This window comes from Dipodomys merriami, unplaced genomic scaffold (genome assembly GCF_024711535.1).
Source record: "Dipodomys merriami isolate MVZ:Mamm:240054 unplaced genomic scaffold, mDipMer1.0.p SCAF_15, whole genome shotgun sequence".
NCBI lineage: Eukaryota > Metazoa > Chordata > Mammalia > Rodentia > Heteromyidae > Dipodomys > Dipodomys merriami.
Genome location: NW_027202826.1, coordinates 1844181 through 1865599, shown reverse-complemented (window position 1 = coordinate 1865599; position 21419 = coordinate 1844181). Strand labels below are relative to the sequence as shown.

Below are 21419 nucleotides of genomic sequence, written 5' to 3'. Positions count from 1 at the left end.
AGTACCTAGAAATGTCTTCATCACTGATAACCTATGTGTTCTAATTTCGAGAAAATTTCTCCAGCTATTTTTGTAGTTATCTATGGACATATTGTATCTTAAGAAAATTTGGAAAAACAAAAAGCAAGCATTTGTAGCTTCCTTTGGAGCTGTGCAACCATGAATCAAGCAAATTGCAAGCACCGATAGTGAGAAAGTCACAGGAGTTCTGACAATAAGTAAACAATGATTGTGAAATCATTTTCAAAGAGAGAGATTATTCTTGTGTGTTAAAATAATCCTTAGCTTTAACAAATGCAAGATGAAATATTAATAAATGTAACCGTGGGATTTCTGAGTGTTTGAAACATAGAAGAGCAAGGGAAGTTGCATCAGTGTTTGGAGAAAATCCAGCCAGGAATTGATGTGAAGCATGAAGTGTGCAGTGTGCTAGTGTCTTTGTGTGTGTGTGTGTGTGTGTGTGTGTGTGTGTGTGTGTGTGTGTGTGTGAGTGTGTGTAGGCTTGATCAGCACACTACAGTAAAATATTTTAAATCACAACTTAAAATAGGACTCTGGAGATGCTACATAGTAATTTTTGTAACCATTGCTTTTATTTAAAAAGATTGAGATAAATCACAAACCAGTACAAAGCTACCAAAACATATCTTGGATTACCCCTCTCTAACATAATCATCTGATGTACAATTCTACAGAAAATAAACCTCGAAATTGCCCTATTGGATTAGCCCACTGCATTTTCTACACAGTCTCTAAGCATAAACAGCAACAGACAAACGACTTACTAGCTGTGAAATTTTGGAGACCCCTCCTACCTACTACCCTTTAAATTAAACCTATGTGTGACAGCCAGACTTTGGCATACTGAAGCATGTGATGTAGGTGAAAACTTCCTGGACCAAAACCCTGTCTGCTGTGCACTTTGTGGTACATCCTGTCAGGAAGCTAACAGAAGGCCGGCCTTCAAGAAGGGGCCCAGCCATTTCCTCACCCTAAGTATTACAAAACTAAACCAGCAACTGATCGTACTTATCTATGACTTTCTGGATTACTTCTATGTGTAGGTGTTTTAAAAAGACACTTATTTACAAATTATGACCCACCCTCCCCCCCCAAGAAAACATTTAAAATATGCTTTTGTAGATTAAAGGAATATTTAGTTTTCACTGATAAACTAATGCTTTTTTTCTTGCAATAAAACTATTACCCTCCTTGAAACACATAACATAGAACAGAAATCTAGCTCCTGTGCAGGAATCCTGACTAATCTGTCGCCCTTAAGAAGTTGAACTCTGACCTTCAGTAACAAACAGAGGGACTGAAATGGACTTCCTGACCTCTCCACAAGCTTCCTGTGGCCAAGCTCACAAAGTCCGATGACAAAGTAGCCATAAGGAAAATAAATGTACTTAATCTCATATGTTCCTCCTCTGAAAATTATGGATGTTGCTATTAGCAAACAATACATTAAAATATCATGTTTCGGTATGGGACACGTGTGAGTATATGCATATGACTGACTCATGAAAGTAGAAGAAAGAGAACAACTTTTCAGACTCAAAGCTATCAATTAGTAGGCTATCACTCCATTATACATTATACAATACCAGTACATATTATGGTCCTGTATATGAACATGATCAACGTTCAGGTAAAATAGTATACCTTTAGCCGTGTAGTTAATATACTTTATATAGCTAAGAAATGCATCTCTAAAAAGAGAATATGGCTAAGTCAGTTGCTATCTAACATATGTAATATATTCAGACTGAATATGCAGTACTTAATGTATGTACAATTACTTCTTGCCTGTGTAACTTGGGCTGTACAGTTTGAGTAGACCATGTATAGTAGTAATTGTGTGCTGTGACCCAGTGATGTTGCACATCCTCTCCTGATCTAAACGCATTGCAGGACTGGGAAAGGCTTCTTGGGCCTCGGTATAAAACTTGGATATGTTTTTCCTCTACATAACCATTGTAATTGTACAAAGTACAGACTTCAGAACTCCCTCACTCATACGACTTAACCTTAAAACAATAAATATCACAGTCCAAAATGGTTTCCAACCTACTTTATATAAATGATGCTATAGAATTCCTCTAGAAAGTATTTTAGCAGACTCACCATCCCCACCAAAACAAAAAAATGAAAAACTAGCACATTGAGTATTCCATAACATTTAATTAGATTTATAGGCAATTCAGTTTGTATATTCCATACTCATTTACAGTATTTTTATGAGTTATCACATTTGTATTTTGACTCATAATTCTTCAGTGTGATGAGGCAGGAAAAATTCCCAAGTAGATATTCCTTTCCATTGAATAATTCTACTTATATTTTAATTGAGAATCTTCTGTTGAGGGCTCGTGTGATGGAAAATTGCTTGCATGTGCTTACTTCCAATGTACAAAACAAGAAAGAGGATGGAAATGCTCTGAAATATAAAATGAAGTATGTAAAATTAACATGCAAGATGCTAACTCAATAAAATGAAGCATCTAGGTTCTTAATGTGCTAAATTTGAACTCAACCAAGTGAAAAATACGTGTGAAATATCTTCCCTTCCATCGTCAACAACCCAACAGAGTAGAGGACAGCAAGACACTAAATAAAAAAATTTTATGTGTCATTTTCTCTTTATACTGTGGGTGTGTTTGTGTGTGCTAGTTCTTGGCCTTGATCCCAGGGCCTGAGCACTGTCCTTGAGCTTTTGTGCTCTATCACATGAGCCACAGCTCTACTTCTGTGTTTTTTGGTAGTTAGTTGGAGATAAAGAGTTTCACAGGATTGAATTGTGATCAGATCTCAGCTTCCCAAGCAGCTAGGGTTACAGGTGTGAGTCACTGCATAACTCTGTATACTTTTAAGTGACAATATTTTATTTGTGTCTATTCACTTGAGCTCACCATGATCATTAAGAGCCACATAAACAGATAACACCTATGTGGGAATAAATAAACCCGAACCCGAAAGTGACTCAACCTAGAGAACCTATGTACCTATTACCTCCATAAAACCACGTGCATGCACGGTGAGGGCCATGCGTGAGTCTGCTGACACACAGCACAGAAACGAGCCTCAGAAACAGGGTGCAGAAGGGAGACACGAAAGTGCTAAGACGTCATCGTCATCTTTACAATGGTTTGGATAAGCCATATCCAAATGACCAAAATGTGGTCTTGTGTCTTAACCCTCTGTCTCTTGCACAGGCCCACAAAGGTAAGTCTGTTGGCTCCACAAACTATGGAAATACTTTTCAACACAGGAGACAGACTTTCTTGGATGTAATTAATTTCAAACCATTTAGGAGGCCAGATCCGACATGATACGAGCTAAAAGTACTGAGGCCTAAGTAAGTACAAAACAAATGCCAACAGAAATGGGTGGCTGTGTGGACAGGAAATGGACAGCTGTTTCCTATCTGCATCCTGTTAGATTTTTATAACTTGTACTTAAATCAGATTAGTTGAGATAGATCATTACCCCAGCCAGTAAAGAAGAAACAAAATAAAATTGCATTATCTTCTGTAACTAGAGTGACAAGGCGTTGCAGGCTAACATCAACATCAGGTAATGGAGGAACGATGGACACTGTGCATAGATCGCCATTTCTCAGAGCTGTGTTAGAAGACCACGTGCCAAGCACGAAACTGCAGCTGTGGGTGCACACAGCATAGGAGCTCCAGCTCCTGCTATCCTCTGTTTTCTTCTCATGGGGCTGAGGTGAGTAAACTATTTTGATTGTAAGAGATTTAATCATAATCCCCGAATACAGGAAGTTAATGGAAAAGTGGAATAACTAGTGTGATTCTAAGACAAGAGATTTGCGGCCAGAGACACACTAAGAAAATAGGAAACTTAGGCTCACGAATCTAGCGGTAAACAAGGAAAGACACCTCCCCGAGAGGACCCCCGGCCGGCAGAGGTGCACAGGAGCAATGCGTATCAATAACACCATTAATTATTATGTTGAAAACTGCTCGTCCCACTAGAAGAATCTCACAGAAGCAGACTGAGATAGTGAAGAGACTGGGAGCAATGTTACCAAACAAAGCATGTTCTACAATTCCAACAACCGAAGACTCGGTCCACATCGCATAGACATGCCTGCAAGATTTCTCCCAAAACGAAGTTCACGGAGGGACACAGGCAAACTCCCCGCCATGGATTACATAATGGTTTAAGTGTTTGACGTCTCTTTTCCTGTTACAATAGGTTATAATACTTGTAAGATTTCAAAAGAACACAAAAACTGGTGAAACAAAATAAGACTGCAAGAGGGAAATTTTGGTGTACTGTGTTGCTTGACATGAAGTTACCAGCACTGTCTCATAAATAGTTCACTCTGGTCTGAGGATTCTAGAAAATTCCACAGATTTAGAAATAGTTAACTCATTACGATGGTGCTATTTTCACTGTACTATTGGATGACACTTTGAGTAAAAGCTTTTTCACAAGTATATTTCAGACAAAATAGCATGTGCTCTCCTGATCATGTCCAGAATCAAGGGATTGGTTATGTTTTCTGGGGAAAAAATAGCAAATTTCCAAGTAATGAATTTTATGACTTTATTAATGAGGGATTTAAATGTATTGAAATCAGACAGTCATTCATTCACTGACAGTATGGAGAAGCTGTTCAAGCGGGAAAGCCAAGATCATATCGAACAATAACTTCAAAAGCCTTCACTCTTGTTAGGTATCTGGGGTTTTCTAAATACATAAATAATATTATCAATTACATCTTCTTTTATTTATATTTCTGATTTGCTGAGAATTACCAGGTTTTTTTAACAGATGATACAGTTTCTCTTTTTAGAGATGTCCATAATCCTAAAATTCAAACATACAATGTCCATAATTCTAAAAGATATCCCTGGAATCTTGATGATAGGAATGCAATGCTATTTTTAAGCTCCAGAGAATATTTTGTCTCAGACTTAAAATAATAACTTAAAGAAGTATAAAAGCAATGGTCAATTTTAATTATATTTAAAAATGGTGTTAAGATGATTGTTATTCTAATAAAAATTCAAAGTAAACACAGGCAACATTTAACTTTTGCCAGTGACCTTAAGTGCGGTGTTTGAGATACAGGCTGTAGCCCACACATCATCATCTACCTCTTTAATTTTTCAATGTATTCTTGATGAAACAGATGAAAATGGTAACACTGTACCAAAGTGTTCATGAGTAACTCAGAAAGTGCCGATTAATGGGCCAGAACCGACATCTAACTGTAAAATGATTCACGTCTTTAAAACACACTACGTCCACTCTTCAGGGACTGAAGACTGCATGCAGGTGTATTTCTAAAAAGGGTCCAACTTTCTGTCAGTGCTAGTGTCTGAACCTGAGGTCTTCCACTTGCTAGAGCAGTCCTCTACTGCGTGAGTCAGGCCGCCAGGCAAGCTCCTGTGCTGGTCCAGGCCCAGGTGATAGCTCCGGTGGTTCCCTCCTATCCTCCCCAGCCAGCCCAGGTGGCAGGTGCGTGCCCACACACCCCGCTCCTCGGAAATTGGATCTCACTCCACTTTGGGCAGAGCCAGACTCTAGCCGTGATCTTCCCGATTTCCTGTCCACAAAACAGCTGGGATTACAGGCAGGGGCCATCAGACTAGCTTCTTTGGTAACATGAAGTCTCATTAACATTTAACAAGGCTGGTTTCAAACAGCAATCCTCCATATCCTGGCCTCCAGAGTTGCTGGGATGATAGCACAGAGTACACTCTAATATGGGCATATGTCAAGATCCTTATAAAAGAGTTTCTTATTATATTTAACTGCAAGTTAGGGATAGAAGTTGGAAGTTATACAAGTAGAGATGATGGTCTAATTAATATTTTAACTGTATCACCATTTCTGCATCATTGCTGTATAAATTACAGTGATAGCTTCATTAGGCTGTTTTAGAGTTTTGCAAAATTAGCTGAATATACAGCTACTTTTCCTAACATCAAAATGTACATTATGTTCATGATAAAACTAAATGCACGTTTAGCAAAAGTAGAAGAGCAACCTCAATAATTATTTAAACATTCTGATTAAAAGCAAGTAATTGGTGTCAATTTTTAGCTTCTTTAATTACATAAGGGATGTGCTTTTCAATTTAGAAGATGAGAATATTTCCATTCCTGATGATAAATGACACAATATTAAAAAAAAAAAAACATCACTTGTATGAACGAGAGGGAAAAAATGGTCCAAGAGGCTGGCTTCTGGTTTGTACTATTAAATAACAAAATTCATTACTCCTATGAAATCAGGTCAAAGAAGTAATCCTAACAATAATTGCATGGATATGAAGTGACATGAAACACAATTAAACATGTACGAAGAGCTACCGTTAACTTAAGTACAAACTAGTCTGTTGCTGCTTATTTGTCATGCATGTTTTAACACCAATCTAAAGCAGTAGTGTGAACTAGTGACAATGAATAATAATAATAATAATAATAATAATAATAATAATAAAGATGCCATTATTAAAAGGTAGATTTCTCACCATGTCCTGACAGCATACAAATGAGTCTGCACCGGTCTGATATGACAGGGAGGAGTTCTTGGGTTGCTAGCACCATGCATCTGTGCTGCCAGGTTCCATAATCCTGAAATCAGGATTCTACATAACGAGTCTGGGTTCTCAACACATAGAAGAATTTTCACTAAGAGGGAGGCAGGATGATCACCTGGTCTTATCAACAACTACTGTTACCGTGACTCTCGACAAAAAGGAAAGCTCATCCATGGGTAAAAAGATTTTTAGAATTACAGTTCTACATTGAAGTATAATCATCAAAACAGCAGCTCACTGAGGGCGTAAGAGACCAACTGATTCTCCATTGTATTTGAAGTCCATTTCCCTGACTAAATGTGCAGAAAGCAAGTGCTTCTGTTATTTGAAAACGTTAAGTTTCAATCCCTCTCAACACCTTCTTACTTTCTGCCTTCAGATTATTGCTGATGCATTCCTTCAACACAATCAAAATCTTAAAAGTGAGATAGCACTTCATTAAGCTACTAAAATTTTGGGAAAGGTATTTTTTATAACAAATGACAGAAGTTCAGACACCAATTTAAGAGAGAAAGACGCTGTTCCTAGCCTCACTGACAAAGCTTTGGTTTGAGGCCGCTGGGCTGCCCAGTGGGTGTGAATATCTGAAGACTTCAAGGCCCAGCTTACCTCCCAGTCATGGGTTTGTGCTCCCATTGCCAACCCTAACTTCAACCCGCTGCGCCAAGATCAGTAATATACAGGAAGGCAAAATTACTTGGTTCAAGTGCAAAGGTGCTGTACTATGCCATGAAAATAGTGTGCGTAAATTATTTGACAAAGCTCAACAGGTTCTTTGATAAAATACCCTGTGGCCGCTGTGGCCTGCCCGGTTTAGCATCTGTGGACGCACCTGTCTACTCCCACCACCGGGCTGGGGGCCGAGGCTCAGCCGGGAACCCATAAGCCTTCACCCCCTCCTTCTCATCACCGCGCCTCACCGCCAGTTACGCCCTACCCTGTTCTCTCCTTAAAGACTGTCTAGACAAAACTTTCCTTGCTGTTCTATTAGTCACAAAAGAAATGATACATCTGCAACCTGTCTTCCGGCTGGTGGCCCGGCATTTGTTTTTCACATGAAGGAGTACATCATGAAGGAGGAAAGAGGCATCTCTGAGCCAGTAGCCAGGAGCCTTGACGTCTTCAAGGGTTATTTATGTGGTTAGACCAGGGCGTGGAGTTATCTGACATACCCATCTGCTAACTGAGCAGATTCTTGGGTGGGAGAGAACGGATGGGAGGATTTCTTTACCGAGAACTTCAAAGGGAGTCTACCCTGACCCTGGAAGTACTCCAACCCTCCACAGCAGTGGTCTACAATGCTCCTCCTCCAGAGCGGGGTCCCACAACTGCCAGAGCCAGAGCACATCGACTCGAGTAATCGAAGAAGACAGCTGCTCGGCCTCCACTGGCGTTCCTCCACTCTGCTGCGCCTCGTACCCACCCCTCGGGCGGGGAGCTCCTTGCTGCTGTCTGGACCAGCCCAGAGCGTCTGACACCTCTGGAGCACCACGGCCTTTAGGCCAGAATGCTAGATAGTGTCTGTCAGGCAAATGAGATCTCTGGGGATGCAGGGTCTCTTGTCTGAAATCAGCCCTTGGAAACGCATGGCGATGCTAAGCAGGGGTGCCACACCCTCGGGACATGTGTGGCACGTGTGGAGAGGTGTTGGTCTTTTACACTGTCCACCAGGAGGCCCTAATCATGCAGGAAAGGGCTTTCCTACTGGCCCGCCCAATCTCGAGCGCTGCCTGCACCCAAAGGTACCTTATCCCATCCCGTGTCTACAACCCACCTAGTATCTCCCCCCCCCCGCCCCCCGCCCCCAGCACGGCGACCACGCTGACAGCCAGGACTGCGGGGCTCACACTTACTCAGATAAGGTGGTTTGTAAGGCGCTCGTGTATTGGACAGCAGTCCGTCCAGCTCCTTCCTCTCCAGGGTGCTGTGCAGGGCTTTCTCCTTGCCGAAGGTGGAGAAAGACCGCTCGGCCCCAGGCTGGGCTTCCGGAGCTTCGAACACCTCGGTGTCGGGCACAGAGTCCATGCCCGGGACGTGCAGGTTGCTGCGGTAGTCCGCGGCCTGGCGTCCGTCCGAGGGGACGAAGGACGGCATCCAGCACCGGTCGGAGTGGCCCAGGGCCTTGCACTCCTCCGTGCAGTTGGAGAAGAGGTCCATGCCTGCACGGAGAGCACAAGGACACACGCTGTGACACGCTGCGGTCTGGGCCGGAGGGCCTGCCGCCCTCAGGAGGTGCTCCTGCCTCGAGCCCCCGGGAGCCGAGCCCACTGCTCTACTTCATCCTCTTCACCAGCTAAACACCCGCAGAGCTGCCGGGCCGACCCGGGTTCTAAACCACCCAGGTACAGAGGGAAAAGGCTGGCTCCGACTACATATGCACATATGTGTGTGTGAGGGAGGTGGGTGTTTATTTATTTACTCGTTTATTTACTTATTTGCAGTACATGGGCCTGAAACTGATGTCCAGGATATCTGCAGGATGAACTGATATTCTCTAAAAGTCTTTTGTGAGGTTCATAGCAAAAAAAAAAAAAAAAAAGCAAAAATCCCGTGTAAAGGCCTCATGACCCACACTTCCCAACGTCATCTGGTGCTTCTGTTCTTAGACATCAAAGTGGAAGAACTATGCCAAGTGCTCGCGATGGCATGTCTGATATTTCTAGACTCTCACAGAAGCTAGAGCTGAAGGGGGACCTGCGATCCATCAGCAAGATGGCTAACACGTTGACTGGGAGGCGTTAAGAAGAACGGCACACTGGCTGGTCAGCTGTGCGTGTGGTTTCTCAGCCCCCAGCAAGCTGGCTTTCTAACAGTAGTTCTTACTGGCTCTCTGGAGGTGCCTATTATTACAAGTCATTTATTGTTTAGCACCTTAGACAATGCCAGAACAAATGGCCTAATTAGAAACATCAAGGTAACCAAAAGCAATCTGAAGCAGGAGCAGATAATATTGACAAACAGCTTATTTCTCATTCTGCACTGTAAACAGTTAGCCCTCCCGGCCAGCACGGCCTGCTCTCCGACTCCACAGTACCAAGACTTCAAATGACAGCCTCACTTTTCATTGTGTGGCTGGACAAACAGACATGTCCTGTGTCATCTGATAATGATTACAAAAGCTCTTCCCATTTCTTAAGCAAAGAATTCAAATTTTTTAGTACTGCACAACACTGTTTATTTTTATTATTATTTTATTTTTTTTGCTGGTCCTGGGGCTTGAAGTCAGGGCTGGGGCGCTGTCCCTGAGCTTCTTTGTGCTCAAGGCTAGCACTCTACCGCTGGAGCCACAGCAGCATTTCTGTTTATTTTCTGAGTACTTTATTAGGGATGAGCATCTCAGACTTTCCTGGGCTGGCTTCAAACTCCGATCCTCAGATCTCATCCTTCCTACAGGCATGAGCTACTGCTGCCCAGGTATCTGATATTCATTTTGATATGTAGCACTACACAGAACACAAAAATGGCATCTCACTGTACTTCAAAATGTAGTAACTTATTTATTCAACAGGCTTTAAACTAATATTGAATTAAAATCACTGACCTATACAGATAAGCCATGAAATGCAAAATCAAGAAAAACTGTATATATCTAGCAAACCTACTTGATTGTTACTTCTATAAATACCATGAACAGTAAGAGCTCTCAAAGGAAACTATCTTCTAAACTCCCAACAATATTTCATGATGCATTGATTTATACATATTTGTATGTGTTAATGTATTCACAAAATAATTTTCAAACTTATGTGATTTCTATGTTTATGATAAGAGATTTTGATTTATAAACAACCAATTACATAAATTATTTCTCAAAAAGTGGCACCAAGCCCCTTGTCTGTCTAGCTCATTATGTAATAACTTTTCTTTAATTTTAAGTTAAACTATGTACAATGCTGAGTCTGACTTTGATTATAATATTCCATTGATAATTGTCATGCCCAAGCCTAGAAATAAATTGCTAAGCAGTGAACTGTTGAAGAGCAGAAACGTGAGCTGAAGCTGGGATTAAGGAATCTAAGAGCAGCATGGCATGTATCAATGTTTTGAAAGACACCAAGAATGAAGCTCAGGCCTTAATCCTATCTCTGCAAAAAGGAGAAAGGGGAAAGGAAAGGGGGGGGGAGGGAGAGAGAGAGGGAGAGAGAGAGAAGTAAAAGGCAATGACAATGTCTCCGACACAGGTAGAGACCTGTGTATTTTACTTTGATAGAATAAACTATACATGAGCTATAAACTTTTGCTGTTGTACTGGTGCTGAAGCTTGAACTCAGGCCTGGGCACTGTCCCTTAGCCTTTTCACTCTATATTGGTGCTCTATCACTTGAGCCACACCTCCACTTCTCACTTTTTTGCTGGCTTATTGAAGATAGGAGTCTGATGGACTTTTCTGCCAAGGTTAGCTTCCAACTATGATCATCAGTCTCAGCCTCCTGGGTGAGCTACTAGCACCCAGCTAAGGGCTTTGCTATTATTTCTTTATAGAAGAAGCTATTCAGTACTTGAAGAGTGGGCAAAATTATTATTAGCAATTTCTTTACTTACAAAATAAACATAAGATAAGACACTTGAAGACCTGGTGTTACTTAAGACAATCCTTTTGAGTCTTGAGAAGGCAGTGCACAATTTGCAATTAATACAAGTTTTCTTCCCAGGACAGATGAATATCACATACCAAATAAAACCACACAAAGCCTTTAGCACACGCTTCCTCTGCCCACGTTCTCTTCTAATTCTGAATACTACAGTCTCCAACAGAAAGCTGTATTAAACTACTAATAAGGTTCTGCTTTACCAGGTATCAGAAGGTTCCTTACATTTTATGCTCCTGTATGTGGAGTTTCCATTCAGTTGTATTTTTTTTCTTTCAAGTATGTGCTTTTTTAAAATTCTGTCTCTCTCAATTAATTGCTAGAAATGAGTGAAAATTTCCTTAGGTCATGCAGAAAAGCTTGCATGACCTGAGATTCTGTACAAAGAGTGCATGTCACACATGTAAAACAAGTATTTGTGCATATGAGGATTTTTGCTGAAAGACAATGTCTTGTGATGGAAGGGAAATGACATCCACGAAATGCATTTGATTAGTTCATGGATTAATTCTTCACAATAGAATTCCCTTAGTGAAAACACACGCAGCTTCTTATAACTAGAATGAAAGTGAGGCCTGTGGAATCATGCCTGCTATTTGAGAAGTTTTATCGATCCAACTAGTAGATCTGCTTGCATGAGGAAAAATCAGACGTAGATATGAAAATGAAAAACATATCAATCAATAAGCTTCAAATAAGTAACAAGAAATGAGCTGGGTGATTTTTTTTCCATTGGTCATTCAGACAGACACTCTGAGGGCCAGATCATAGTGTTTGCCCACCCTGACTCTGGGGAGCTATCCCATGATGCCGTTCTTCCTTTTTTAAATATGTTTATGATCTTTAAGTAGTTGTAGGAAGGAGTTGCCATTCAACAAGATGGTTTATGAATAAAGAGCACAATTCTTTTGTCTTTACTCCCCTTCAATACACTATCCCTGTAATTACCAAATAGAGGCATGTTTAACTTCAGTTGTGTAAAAGGACCACAGTATACAGCATGTTGCTTTACCTTGAAATGTAAACACTCGTAACACTGACATTGCTCTTAAAAATTCATTTGTGGTTCCCACACAATGCTGAACATTGAGTTAACTAGATTTGTCCCCCAATTCCCTTAGTACTGAAACTGTGCATTTTTTTCAAGAGTCAAAAAATGTAGGCCAAACCTTCTTTGGAAGTTTTGGTACAATCTAAGAAACATCCCCACATGTATCTGAAATCTCCTGCTTCAGTTACTTGTCTCTTTTTACAGTTCTCAGAAATAATCTATATTGCTGACAGCTGATGTGATGGGCGGTCTGGCTACAACGGTTCAGTCAGACAAATTTTAAAACACATATTTTATGACTTGTCCCTTATAGTGAGAAGTGGGGAGTTCTACTGAAAACAAATTGTGATCTGAACAATACTAGAACTGTACTCAACGTGTGTTGGCTCCTGATGTCCTGATGATATTGATAATACAAATCATGTGCATATTTCTTTCTCGTGTTACAAGCCTCCAGGAAAATACCAAGTGCCAGTTTTATAGGAAACGGCACTCCAGTTATTGAGACACTTTCTTGCCTTGCTTGTAAATTCTGAACATGGAAAACTAAACAATACTGATTATATCTAGGAAACGTCTCCTAGGGCCAGATTTTAATCAAAAACTTAAAATCCATCCAAATCTTATCATTACCTATCATCTATAAAACTTTATGGTTTTCTCCATTTTTCTCTTACGTATCTGCTCTGATTCTAAGTCTCCTCACATGATCAAACCGTAGCTGGGAGACTCAACAGAAACCAGAGGAAGGGTTTTGTGAACAACGGGTCCACGTTAATTTTATTAGAAAGCTAACTTTCCAGCCGCAATGCTGAGCAGGAGCAAGGATGTCTGCGTGTGTCGTCCCAGGGTGACCCTGAGTGCCGAGTAATGCGGCTGATCACACTCAAGGCACGGGGTTCTAAACTCTCAGCCGAGTTTGAACCACGCAGGAGACACATCTCCTCAGAATTCAGCAGCCAGCACCCCTGGGAGATGAGCTCCCTGCCCCGGAGGAGCTGGCTGTTCTGGCTGTTTCCAGCGGGACCGAGGCCAGTCAGCCCCCTGCTACGATGACCCCTTTTCAACACGTTTTAAAGGATCACGATCTTAAGAAAAAATAGATTCAAAACGAACTCTAATGTGGGCCTCCTACACCTGGGCAAGGGCTCCCTGGAGCAGGGGGACGGCCCAGGCCCGAATCGGACCAGGCTCACGGGGACACGGAAAGGCTCCTGGACATCCCGGGCAGCTGCCTCCATGTCCAGAGCCGGCTTGAACAAGACTGGGGTCCGCAAGGGGCATGGCTAGGTAGAAAGGGGAGGGGGAGAGGAGCAGCGCAAAACCAGGACTCTTCCTAAAGGAACCAGTGCAGGGAGCACCGAGCAGATGATCACACAGCAAAGCTGACATGGGAGAGCGGGACTGTGGAGCCAATGTTGGGAACCTGAGACAGGCACAAGGCCAAGCCACGCTGTGTAAGGTGGGAAGAGTTAACATACCAGAAGAGGTCCTTCCGAACCGGCTCTCTAATACCAGTTTCACTGATAATTTAACTCTCCTGCCTGCGGTGGAAAGTGGGATTTGCTTATTTGGTCTTCTGCGCTAACCTTGAGATGCCTACGAATGAATGAATAATGCATTATTGTATGCACCCTCTTGCCTAATTTTGAAACTTCAGAGAGTCATTAGTACCTGATGTTACTGAGCAGCACAACAGATTTATTGAAGCAAGTTCATCGACCTCGAAATATCATAGCTACTTGTTATGAAGTTTATAACACACATCTCAAAGTACTACGAAAAGTTCCCAAATAAATGCATTTTAATTCTCTGCATTTAGGACTTGAACTTAAATAAGGCAACACTGGCAATGGTCCTGACCATGGAATTAAGGGTATTAGACCTGAGGACAGTTTGCCACACAAAAACGCCACCACCCCTCCGGGTGAGAGCTACACCGTACCCCACACCAGTGACCGTGGGCAGGGCACCACATGTCTCCCTGTAGTGACTGAAATAAAGAAAGGCTCTGGTCCTTCTGCAGTGCCTTCCTGTGTCCAAGAACTGAAGACAGAGGGAAAGAAAAAAGGAGAAACATTTGAATAGAAAAATAAACTGCCGTGCCTTTTCCACAGCTTAGCAGAGCACATTAACGTGCACTGGCATCTCAACTACCTTGAGAGCAACGTCGTCAAAATGGCCGCGTGGAGCCTGGGAAGTGAGATAGCCGTGGGAGGCGGAGGGGTGAGAACACCTCCTCCTCTCCTCCTCTCCTCCACGCTCCTCCACGCATCCGCCCCCTCTCCTCGGGCAGTTTATTATGGCTCATTATGTCTCGGGGACTAAACTAATTGAAATGTTTATTGAGACTATAGTGCTACAGGAAAAAAAAAATTCAAAGGCAGCAGGCAAGAACTAAATGCGCCTAAAGAAACATGTCTGAGATAAGCTCCCTTTATATCAAACATTCCGACTGAAAACTTTTTAAAAGACTGACAGTTACATTGGAGACTGAAAAAGAATCGACGCCATCCATTCTCAACGTACAGTTTTTAAAAGAGAACAATAAATCATCTACCGCAAATAGGGCAAAAAAAAATGAAAGGGGCTTTGTGCCGCGGTGTAACGCGCTGGCTCGGCGCGGTTTGTTGTCGGGCTCTGAATAGACGCTCTCTGTTCAGTGGGCGCGGAGACGCACTAGGCCAGGGACCTCCGGGCACTCTTGGCAGCTCTCAAGTCTCATTAGGTCTGCATATTAATGACTTGGGGCGGTATAAAGGGAGCCTTCAGCTTGGCTCCCTGTCTCCTGCCCGGCTGGCTTCCCGAGGCTCAGGGAGCCATGGTGCAGCACCCCCGCCCCTCCCGGGGGGGGGCGGGAGGAGAGGGCGAGAGGAAGGTGGATTCCACCTGCCAGGCCACCACCGCGGGGTGGGCACTGCCCTTCCCCACGACCGACCCCTCAGACCCCCCCCCCCCCCCGGCACCGTGAGGAGGGCTGTGTGGCCTGCGAGTCGGAGCCCATCTCCTGTGACAATCAACTCCACTCTCGGGTGAGCAGAGCACAGCCCGGACGGAGTGAGCCCACACACAGGTGCTGCCTTGGCACTTCCGCGTGCGCCCCACGCCCACAAACTCAGAAGCTAGGAGCCAAAGCCCAACCCCTCACAGACGACACGCAACCAAGCCCAGGGGGACCCAGGCGCGTGGAATCGCTCTTACTTCAGGAAAGTGTTCGATTTCTTCTAAGTTGCCTTTTATAAAAGAACTTATACGAGCGAAGACCGAGCTTAGAGAAGAAAAATTAAATGAAAACTAAACAGAAATTGTGTGGCACACTGCAGCTCCCATCACACAGACATACGAGATCAACAGCTACTGACGCATCAACAGCCCCAAGGGAAATATGGAGAGATCTAGCGCTGTTCAAAAACGCCTATTACATGAAAGGTTTATGAGGCCAGCAGTCCTGACGGCCTAGGGCCGAAGCCCTGTCCGTAACGTCAACCACCAGGCCCTCTCACGTCACGCTCAATGCACAAAGCGCACTGCTCTGGAAAGCATCTCATCGGAGTTCTGGTCTCCGGCCATCTATTTATCTCCCTGTGACCTTGCGCAGGTCACTCAACCTCATTGGCCCCCTGTGCCTCATTGATAAATAAGCCTAACAGGAACTCCCTAAGGTAGGTGAAGGCAGGAGACCCGACCAGGTGAGCAGGCCAAGACTACCTGTGGACAAGGTCACTTCCCCCATCATCATCCCAAAAGCAAGATGCCCCTCGCAGCTCTGTGAAGGACGGGTCCCCCTTTCCCCTCTTCTCTGACAGTCTAGGTGGATGCCAGCTCTAGAACCTCCAGCCTTTAGGATGCAGAGAGCAGCCTGGAACCGGACCTTTCCCAGCCATCCCCGTTCAGAACTGGAAAGCCCGCGTGGGCGCGACGTGGCCACCACTCACCGGCTGACTGGCCGCGGTTGGTGGCGTCGTGGTCACTGTCCCCCTGCTCGCTGTCCCCGTGGCCACTGTCCTTAGAGCTCACAATGTCTGCTTCCTGGAAGGCAGAACTGCAGGGAGGAGAAGACCACTGTTAGAAGAAACCGTGGAGACATTCTTCTGCCACCACATGGCCGCAGAGAAGCGCTGCAGAGGACGGCCTGCCAGGAGAGCGGTCCTGCGAAGGCCATCACTGACAGCCACTTTCAACCCAGCTCCTCAGACTGAGGATGATGCACTGACTCCATCTTGCACACAAAGCAGACACAGAGCTGAGGTGGGAACCGTTACAAGAACGATCCGAAGCGACCGAGGGACTGCAGCCGGCAGACACGCTGCCATCTGCACAGGGAAAAAACATTCTGTTTCCAACTGACTGTCCTGGAGCTTCGTGGCCTCCGCATTTATGCCTGGCCTTATTTTAAAATACTCTGTGGTGCATTTTCTCTTCCCTAACTCAAGATTTTTCATGCACCTTATCTTTTAGCATGGAGAAGCATACCTGCACACTGTCCACTCACTGAGCCAGGAGGGAAGGGAGGGTGCATACCTGTTAACCCGGCGTGGTCTGTCGACTAGATAGCTGAGTTCCGTCCGCTGGTGTTTCGTCTAGGAGAAAGAATAAATAAGTCAAGATGCTCACGGTGTGCCTGTGGAGAGAGGAACTAGATCAGTCCCAGCGGTGTGGGGTATTGTGGGCACTTCCCCAGGACCTCAGCCTAGGGCCCTGCTGGGGGTGTGGGGGGGCGGGCGGGATGGTGGAGACACGTATAGCCCATATTGTTTTTTCCAGGCAGTTGCGAAGACGGTCAAAACAAATGTCTTTGTGCACGTTTTAAAGGGAGAATGTAAAAGCCCTCGTAGCTGAGATTCATAGACTCCTGTCTGAAACAGAGTCAGCCCAGCATTCTCTCCTCTCAGTGACACAAGGCGTGTTCAAGTGCATTCTGGTTAACCCAAGAAAAGCAGCACGCTCAATAAGCAAAAGGGTTGGCTGTTTCAAGGAAGTATTTTGATGTTTATTTTCCCAGGGTGCTTCTGATACAAATGAGCTGTACAAATATTGGGGAAATCAGCGAGTAACATGTGAGACTTGGACCCAGCCTAACGCTGCCAGGCCTGCCTCAAACCCACCTTCCCCTCTCCCCAGCCCCAACTTTCCTGGTTCAAACTTGGCTTGACCCACACAAACCCTTCCTCTCCATCCCCAGCCCACCTCCCAGCTCTGCTTCTCCTCCTTCTTAAGAGGAAGGAAAACATGGGCTTGATAAGCAAGCCCAGGTCCCTGGGGGAGAAGGCCCAGAGGGCAGCAGGCTATGGGGAGCTGGTGGCAGGGCCTGTGCCTGGTGACCAGGCTCTGGGCTCCGCTGGGGTGGGGAGGGGGAGGGCTGCTGCCAGGAGGGCTTCATTCAAATGCAGGCCTTGTGGGCTGGGGGCCTCCAGGGCCTGGAGAACGGCTGTGCTGGGCACAGCCAGCCGCGCTTGCAATCACGGGTTAGAGAAAAGGGGGTCGGAGGCTCAGCCCGGCTCCCGAGGCCTGCCTCCCCGCCGGCCCTCTGGGCCGCCTCCAGCCCCCTAGGGCTCCGGGACGCCCGGCCTTGGGAGCTGGGTAACCACGGCAACGGAGGAGAAGCAACTTCACCCGGACCTGGGATGGAGGCCAGGGGAGAAGACCTCAGGTCCGTCGGCCCGCCCCCTCCGTCTCCCTCCTCCCTCCCCTCCGCCGCCCTCCGTCCCTCCTTCCCTCCCTCCAGCCTCCCCCGAGGAGGCGGGGACTTGGCCGGGGAGGAGGATGGGCGCCGGCGGCCCCGGGGTGGCAAAGCGGCGGGGAGAGGGAGGGAGGGGAGCACCCGGGCGGGAGGAGGTGACCGCCCCCGCCCCGTGCGCGCGCACACGCACACACACACGCGCGCGCACACACGCACACGCGTACCCAGGCCCCGCGCTAGGGCCGGGCGCCGCGGGCCGGGCGCGGCCGCCTTACCTCGGTGGACAGCAGGCCGCCGTTGGCCAGTAGGTCGGGCTGCGGGTCGGCGTAGCCGGCCACCAGGGCGCCGCAGGGCCCGCGCTCGGCGTCGGCGGCGCGCGCGGGGCTGCAGGGCTTGAGGAACAGGAGGTCGGTCTTGGCGGACTCGGGGGTCAGGCAGACCTGGTAGCAGTAGTTCTGCGCGTGCGGGTGGGCGCCGAAGGCCCCGGGCTCGTCGGCGGGCGCGGGCGGCGCGTGGCCCGGCGCGGAGGCGGCGGCGCTGGGCACCAGCATGATGTCCGCCTTGCTCAGCTTCTTGGTGCGCGCCCGGGCCTGGCGGCCGCAGCAGGCGCAGCAGGCGGCGCCGCCGTCGGCGGCCAGGCAGGAGCGCACGCTGAGCTTCTTGTCCTTGCGGCAGCGCACGGCCAGCACGATCATGGCCAGCAGGAAGACGAAGGACACGGAGCCCAGCGCGATGATGAGGATGAGCGTGAGGTCCAGCGCGCCGTCCGCGCCCCCCGCGGCCCCCGCGCCGCCGCCGCCGCCCGCGCGCCCCGGCCGCGGCGCCTCCCCGCCGCCCGCGCCGCCCGCCACGTCGGGCGCCACGTCCACCAGCCGCACCTCGAGCGCGGCGGTGGACGACAGCGGCGGCTGCCCGTGGTCGCGCACCTCCACCACCAGCTCGAAGGGCCGCTGCGGGTCGCGCTGGGCCGGCACGCGGCGCGCCGTGCGCAGCTCCCCCGTGCGCCAGTCCAGGCGGAACAGGTTGAGCTCGTTGCCCCGCAGCAGGCTGTAGGTGAGGCGCGCGTTGTCGCCGTCGTCCGCGTCCACCGCGGCCACGCGCGTCACCAGGTAGCCCGGCTCGGCGGCGCGCGGCAGCGCCTCGCGCGCCGGCGTCCCGTTGCGGCCCGGCAGCGGCGCCACGATGGCGGGCGCGTTGTCGTTCTGGTCCACCACCAGGATGCGCACCGTGGCGTTGCCCGCCAGCGCCTGCGGGCTGCCCGCGTCGCGCGCCTCCACCTGGAAGCTGAAGGCCTTGAGCTGCTCGTAGTCGAAGGAGCGCAGCGCGTACAGGTAGCCGTTCTCGGCGTTCACCGACACGTAGGTGGCCACGCTCATGCCCTGGATCTGGCTCTCCAGGATGGCGTAGGCCAGGCGCGCGTTGGCGCCCTCGTCGCGGTCCGTGGCGCTCACGGCGTAGATGTAGGCGCCGGGCACGTTGTTCTCCGTCACGTGCACGTCGTAGAGCGGCTGGCTGAAGCGCGGCGCGTTGTCGTTCACGTCGGCCACGCGCACGCGGATGGAGCGGCTGGTGGCCAGCGCGGGCGCGCCGCCGTCGCGCGCCACCACGGTGAGCGTGTAGGCGTCGCCCGCCTCGCGGTCGAGCGGCGCGGCCGTCACCAGCGTGTAGTAGTTCTGGAAGGACGGCTTGAGCAGGAAGGGCGCGTCGCCCAGCAGCTCGCAGCGCACGCGCCCGTTCTCGTCCGCGTCGCGGTCGGCCACGCTGAACAGGGCCACCACGGTGCCCGGCGCCGCGCCCTCGCTCACCGCCTCCTTCACCGTGCTGAAGCTGATCTCGGGCGCGTTGTCGTTGGCGTCCAGCACGCGCACCAGCACCTTGCAGTGCGCGGGCACGGCGTTGGGGCCCAGGTCCTTGGCCTGCACGTACACCTGCTGCAGCGGGCTCTCCTCGTAGTCCAGCTCCCCGCTCACCTCCAGCCGCCCGGTGCGCGGCGACAGCCCGAAGAGCTCGCGCGCGCGGGCCGACGCGTGGCTGCTGAAGGCGTACACCACCTCGCCGTTGGCGCCCTCGTCGGGGTCGCTGGCGTTCAGCTGCAGCACCAGCGTGCCGGGCGGCGAGTTCTCGGGCAGCGACACGGTGTACACGGGCTGGTCGAAGGCGGGCACGTTATCGTTGGAGTCGAGCACGCGGATGGTGAGCAGGGCCGTGCCGGTGCGCTGCGGCTGCGGCGGCGGCGACTGGAGGCCGGGGCCGTCCCCGCCTTCGCCCGTGCCCGCGCCGTCCCCGCCGGCCCCGCCGCCGCCGCCGCCCCCGTCCCCGCCGCCGCCGCCCCCGTCCACCGCGGTCAGCACGTAGCGATGCACCGCCTGCTGCTCGCGGTCCAGCGGCTTCTCCAGCACCAGCTCGGCGAAGCGGCCGCCGTCGCCCTGCGTCTGCACGTCCAGCGAGAAGAAGCTGTTGGGCGTGATCTGGTAGTCGCTCAGCGCGTTGGTGCCCACGTCCGGGTCGAAGGCGCTCTCCAGCGGGAAGCGCGTGCCCGGCGTGGCGCTCTCCGAGATCTCCAGCGTGAGGTCGGGCTCGGGGAAGGCGGGCGGGTTGTCGTTGATGTCCAGCACCTCGATCTCCACGCGGAACAGCTCGAGCGGGTTCTCCAGGAAGACCTCCAGGTGCAGCACGCACGCCGGGCTCTGGCGGCAGATCTGCTCGCGGTCGATTTTCTCGTTCACGAACAGCACGCCCGTCTCCAGGTTCACGTCCAGGTACGGGCTCCGCGAGTTGGGCACCGTTTGGAAGCGGCGGGCCGAAAGTTTGGTGACGTCCAGGCCCAGGTCCTCGGCGATGTTGCCCACGAACGCGCCATGCTCCTGCTCCTCCTGCACGGTGTAGTGGAGCTGGGCCGCCGCCGCGTCCGCCATCCACGCCAGGGCGAGCAGGACGCGCAGGAGCATCTCCGAGGCCGGGCCGAGCAGCGCCGCCGCCGGGGGAGGGCAGGGACGGCGGCGAGCGCCCCGCCGCGCGCGGGAGCTAGGGCTGCTGCGGGCGGGCGCCGCGGCGCGCCGGGCCCCGGAGCGGGCGATCCCCGCCGCCGCCGCCGCCGCCGCCGCTGCCGCTGCCGCCGCCGCCGCGAGCCCGCGCCGCCCGCCGCAGCGCCTCGCCGAGCCTCCCGCCCTCCCCGGGCGCTCAGCGGAACCGCGGCGCCCGCATCGTCCTGGGCCCCGCGCTCGGTCCCGGCTCCCCGCGGACGCGCTCTCGGGGGCTGTGCGCGCTCCCCGACTGGCCGAGCCGCGGCCGGGGGGAGGTCGGGGCCGAGGAGGAGGAGGAAGAAGAAGAAGAAGAGGAGGACGACGACGACGAGGCGGCGGCGGAGACGGAGACGAGGCTGCCACCGCCGACCATGCCGCCCAAGGCCAACGGCGGGCACCGGCGGGAGGCTGGGAAACCGGGAGCGAACCGGGCCGGAACCCCGGGCCGGCTCTGCCGCATCAAACTTTCATCCTCCTCCGCGCTCCGGGCGCCGGC

General features: G+C 49.7%; 1 protein-coding gene across 3 annotated transcripts in view; it reads right to left on the bottom strand.

Annotated features, from left to right (window-relative positions):
* The window catches only part of Pcdh10 (protocadherin 10), a 50890-nt gene extending 30005 nt beyond the window's left edge, over positions 1–20885 (bottom strand). For 2 of the 3 annotated variants that reach the window (XM_070022093.1, XM_070022095.1), the window contains exons 1-4: positions 18176–20885; positions 16742–16800; positions 16156–16262; positions 8434–8739 (exon numbers count right to left, since the gene is read on the bottom strand). In XM_070022093.1, coding sequence (XP_069878194.1) covers positions 8434–8739; positions 16156–16262; positions 16742–16800; positions 18176–20848 — 3145 coding nt within the window. In that variant the 5' untranslated portion in view covers positions 20849–20885. Of the gene's footprint in view, positions 1–1140; positions 2441–8433; positions 8740–16155; positions 16263–16741; positions 16801–18175 lie in introns of those variants that run through there. The other variant, XM_070022094.1, reaches the window with a different exon arrangement.
* Between the last annotated feature and the right edge of the window lie 534 nt (positions 20886–21419).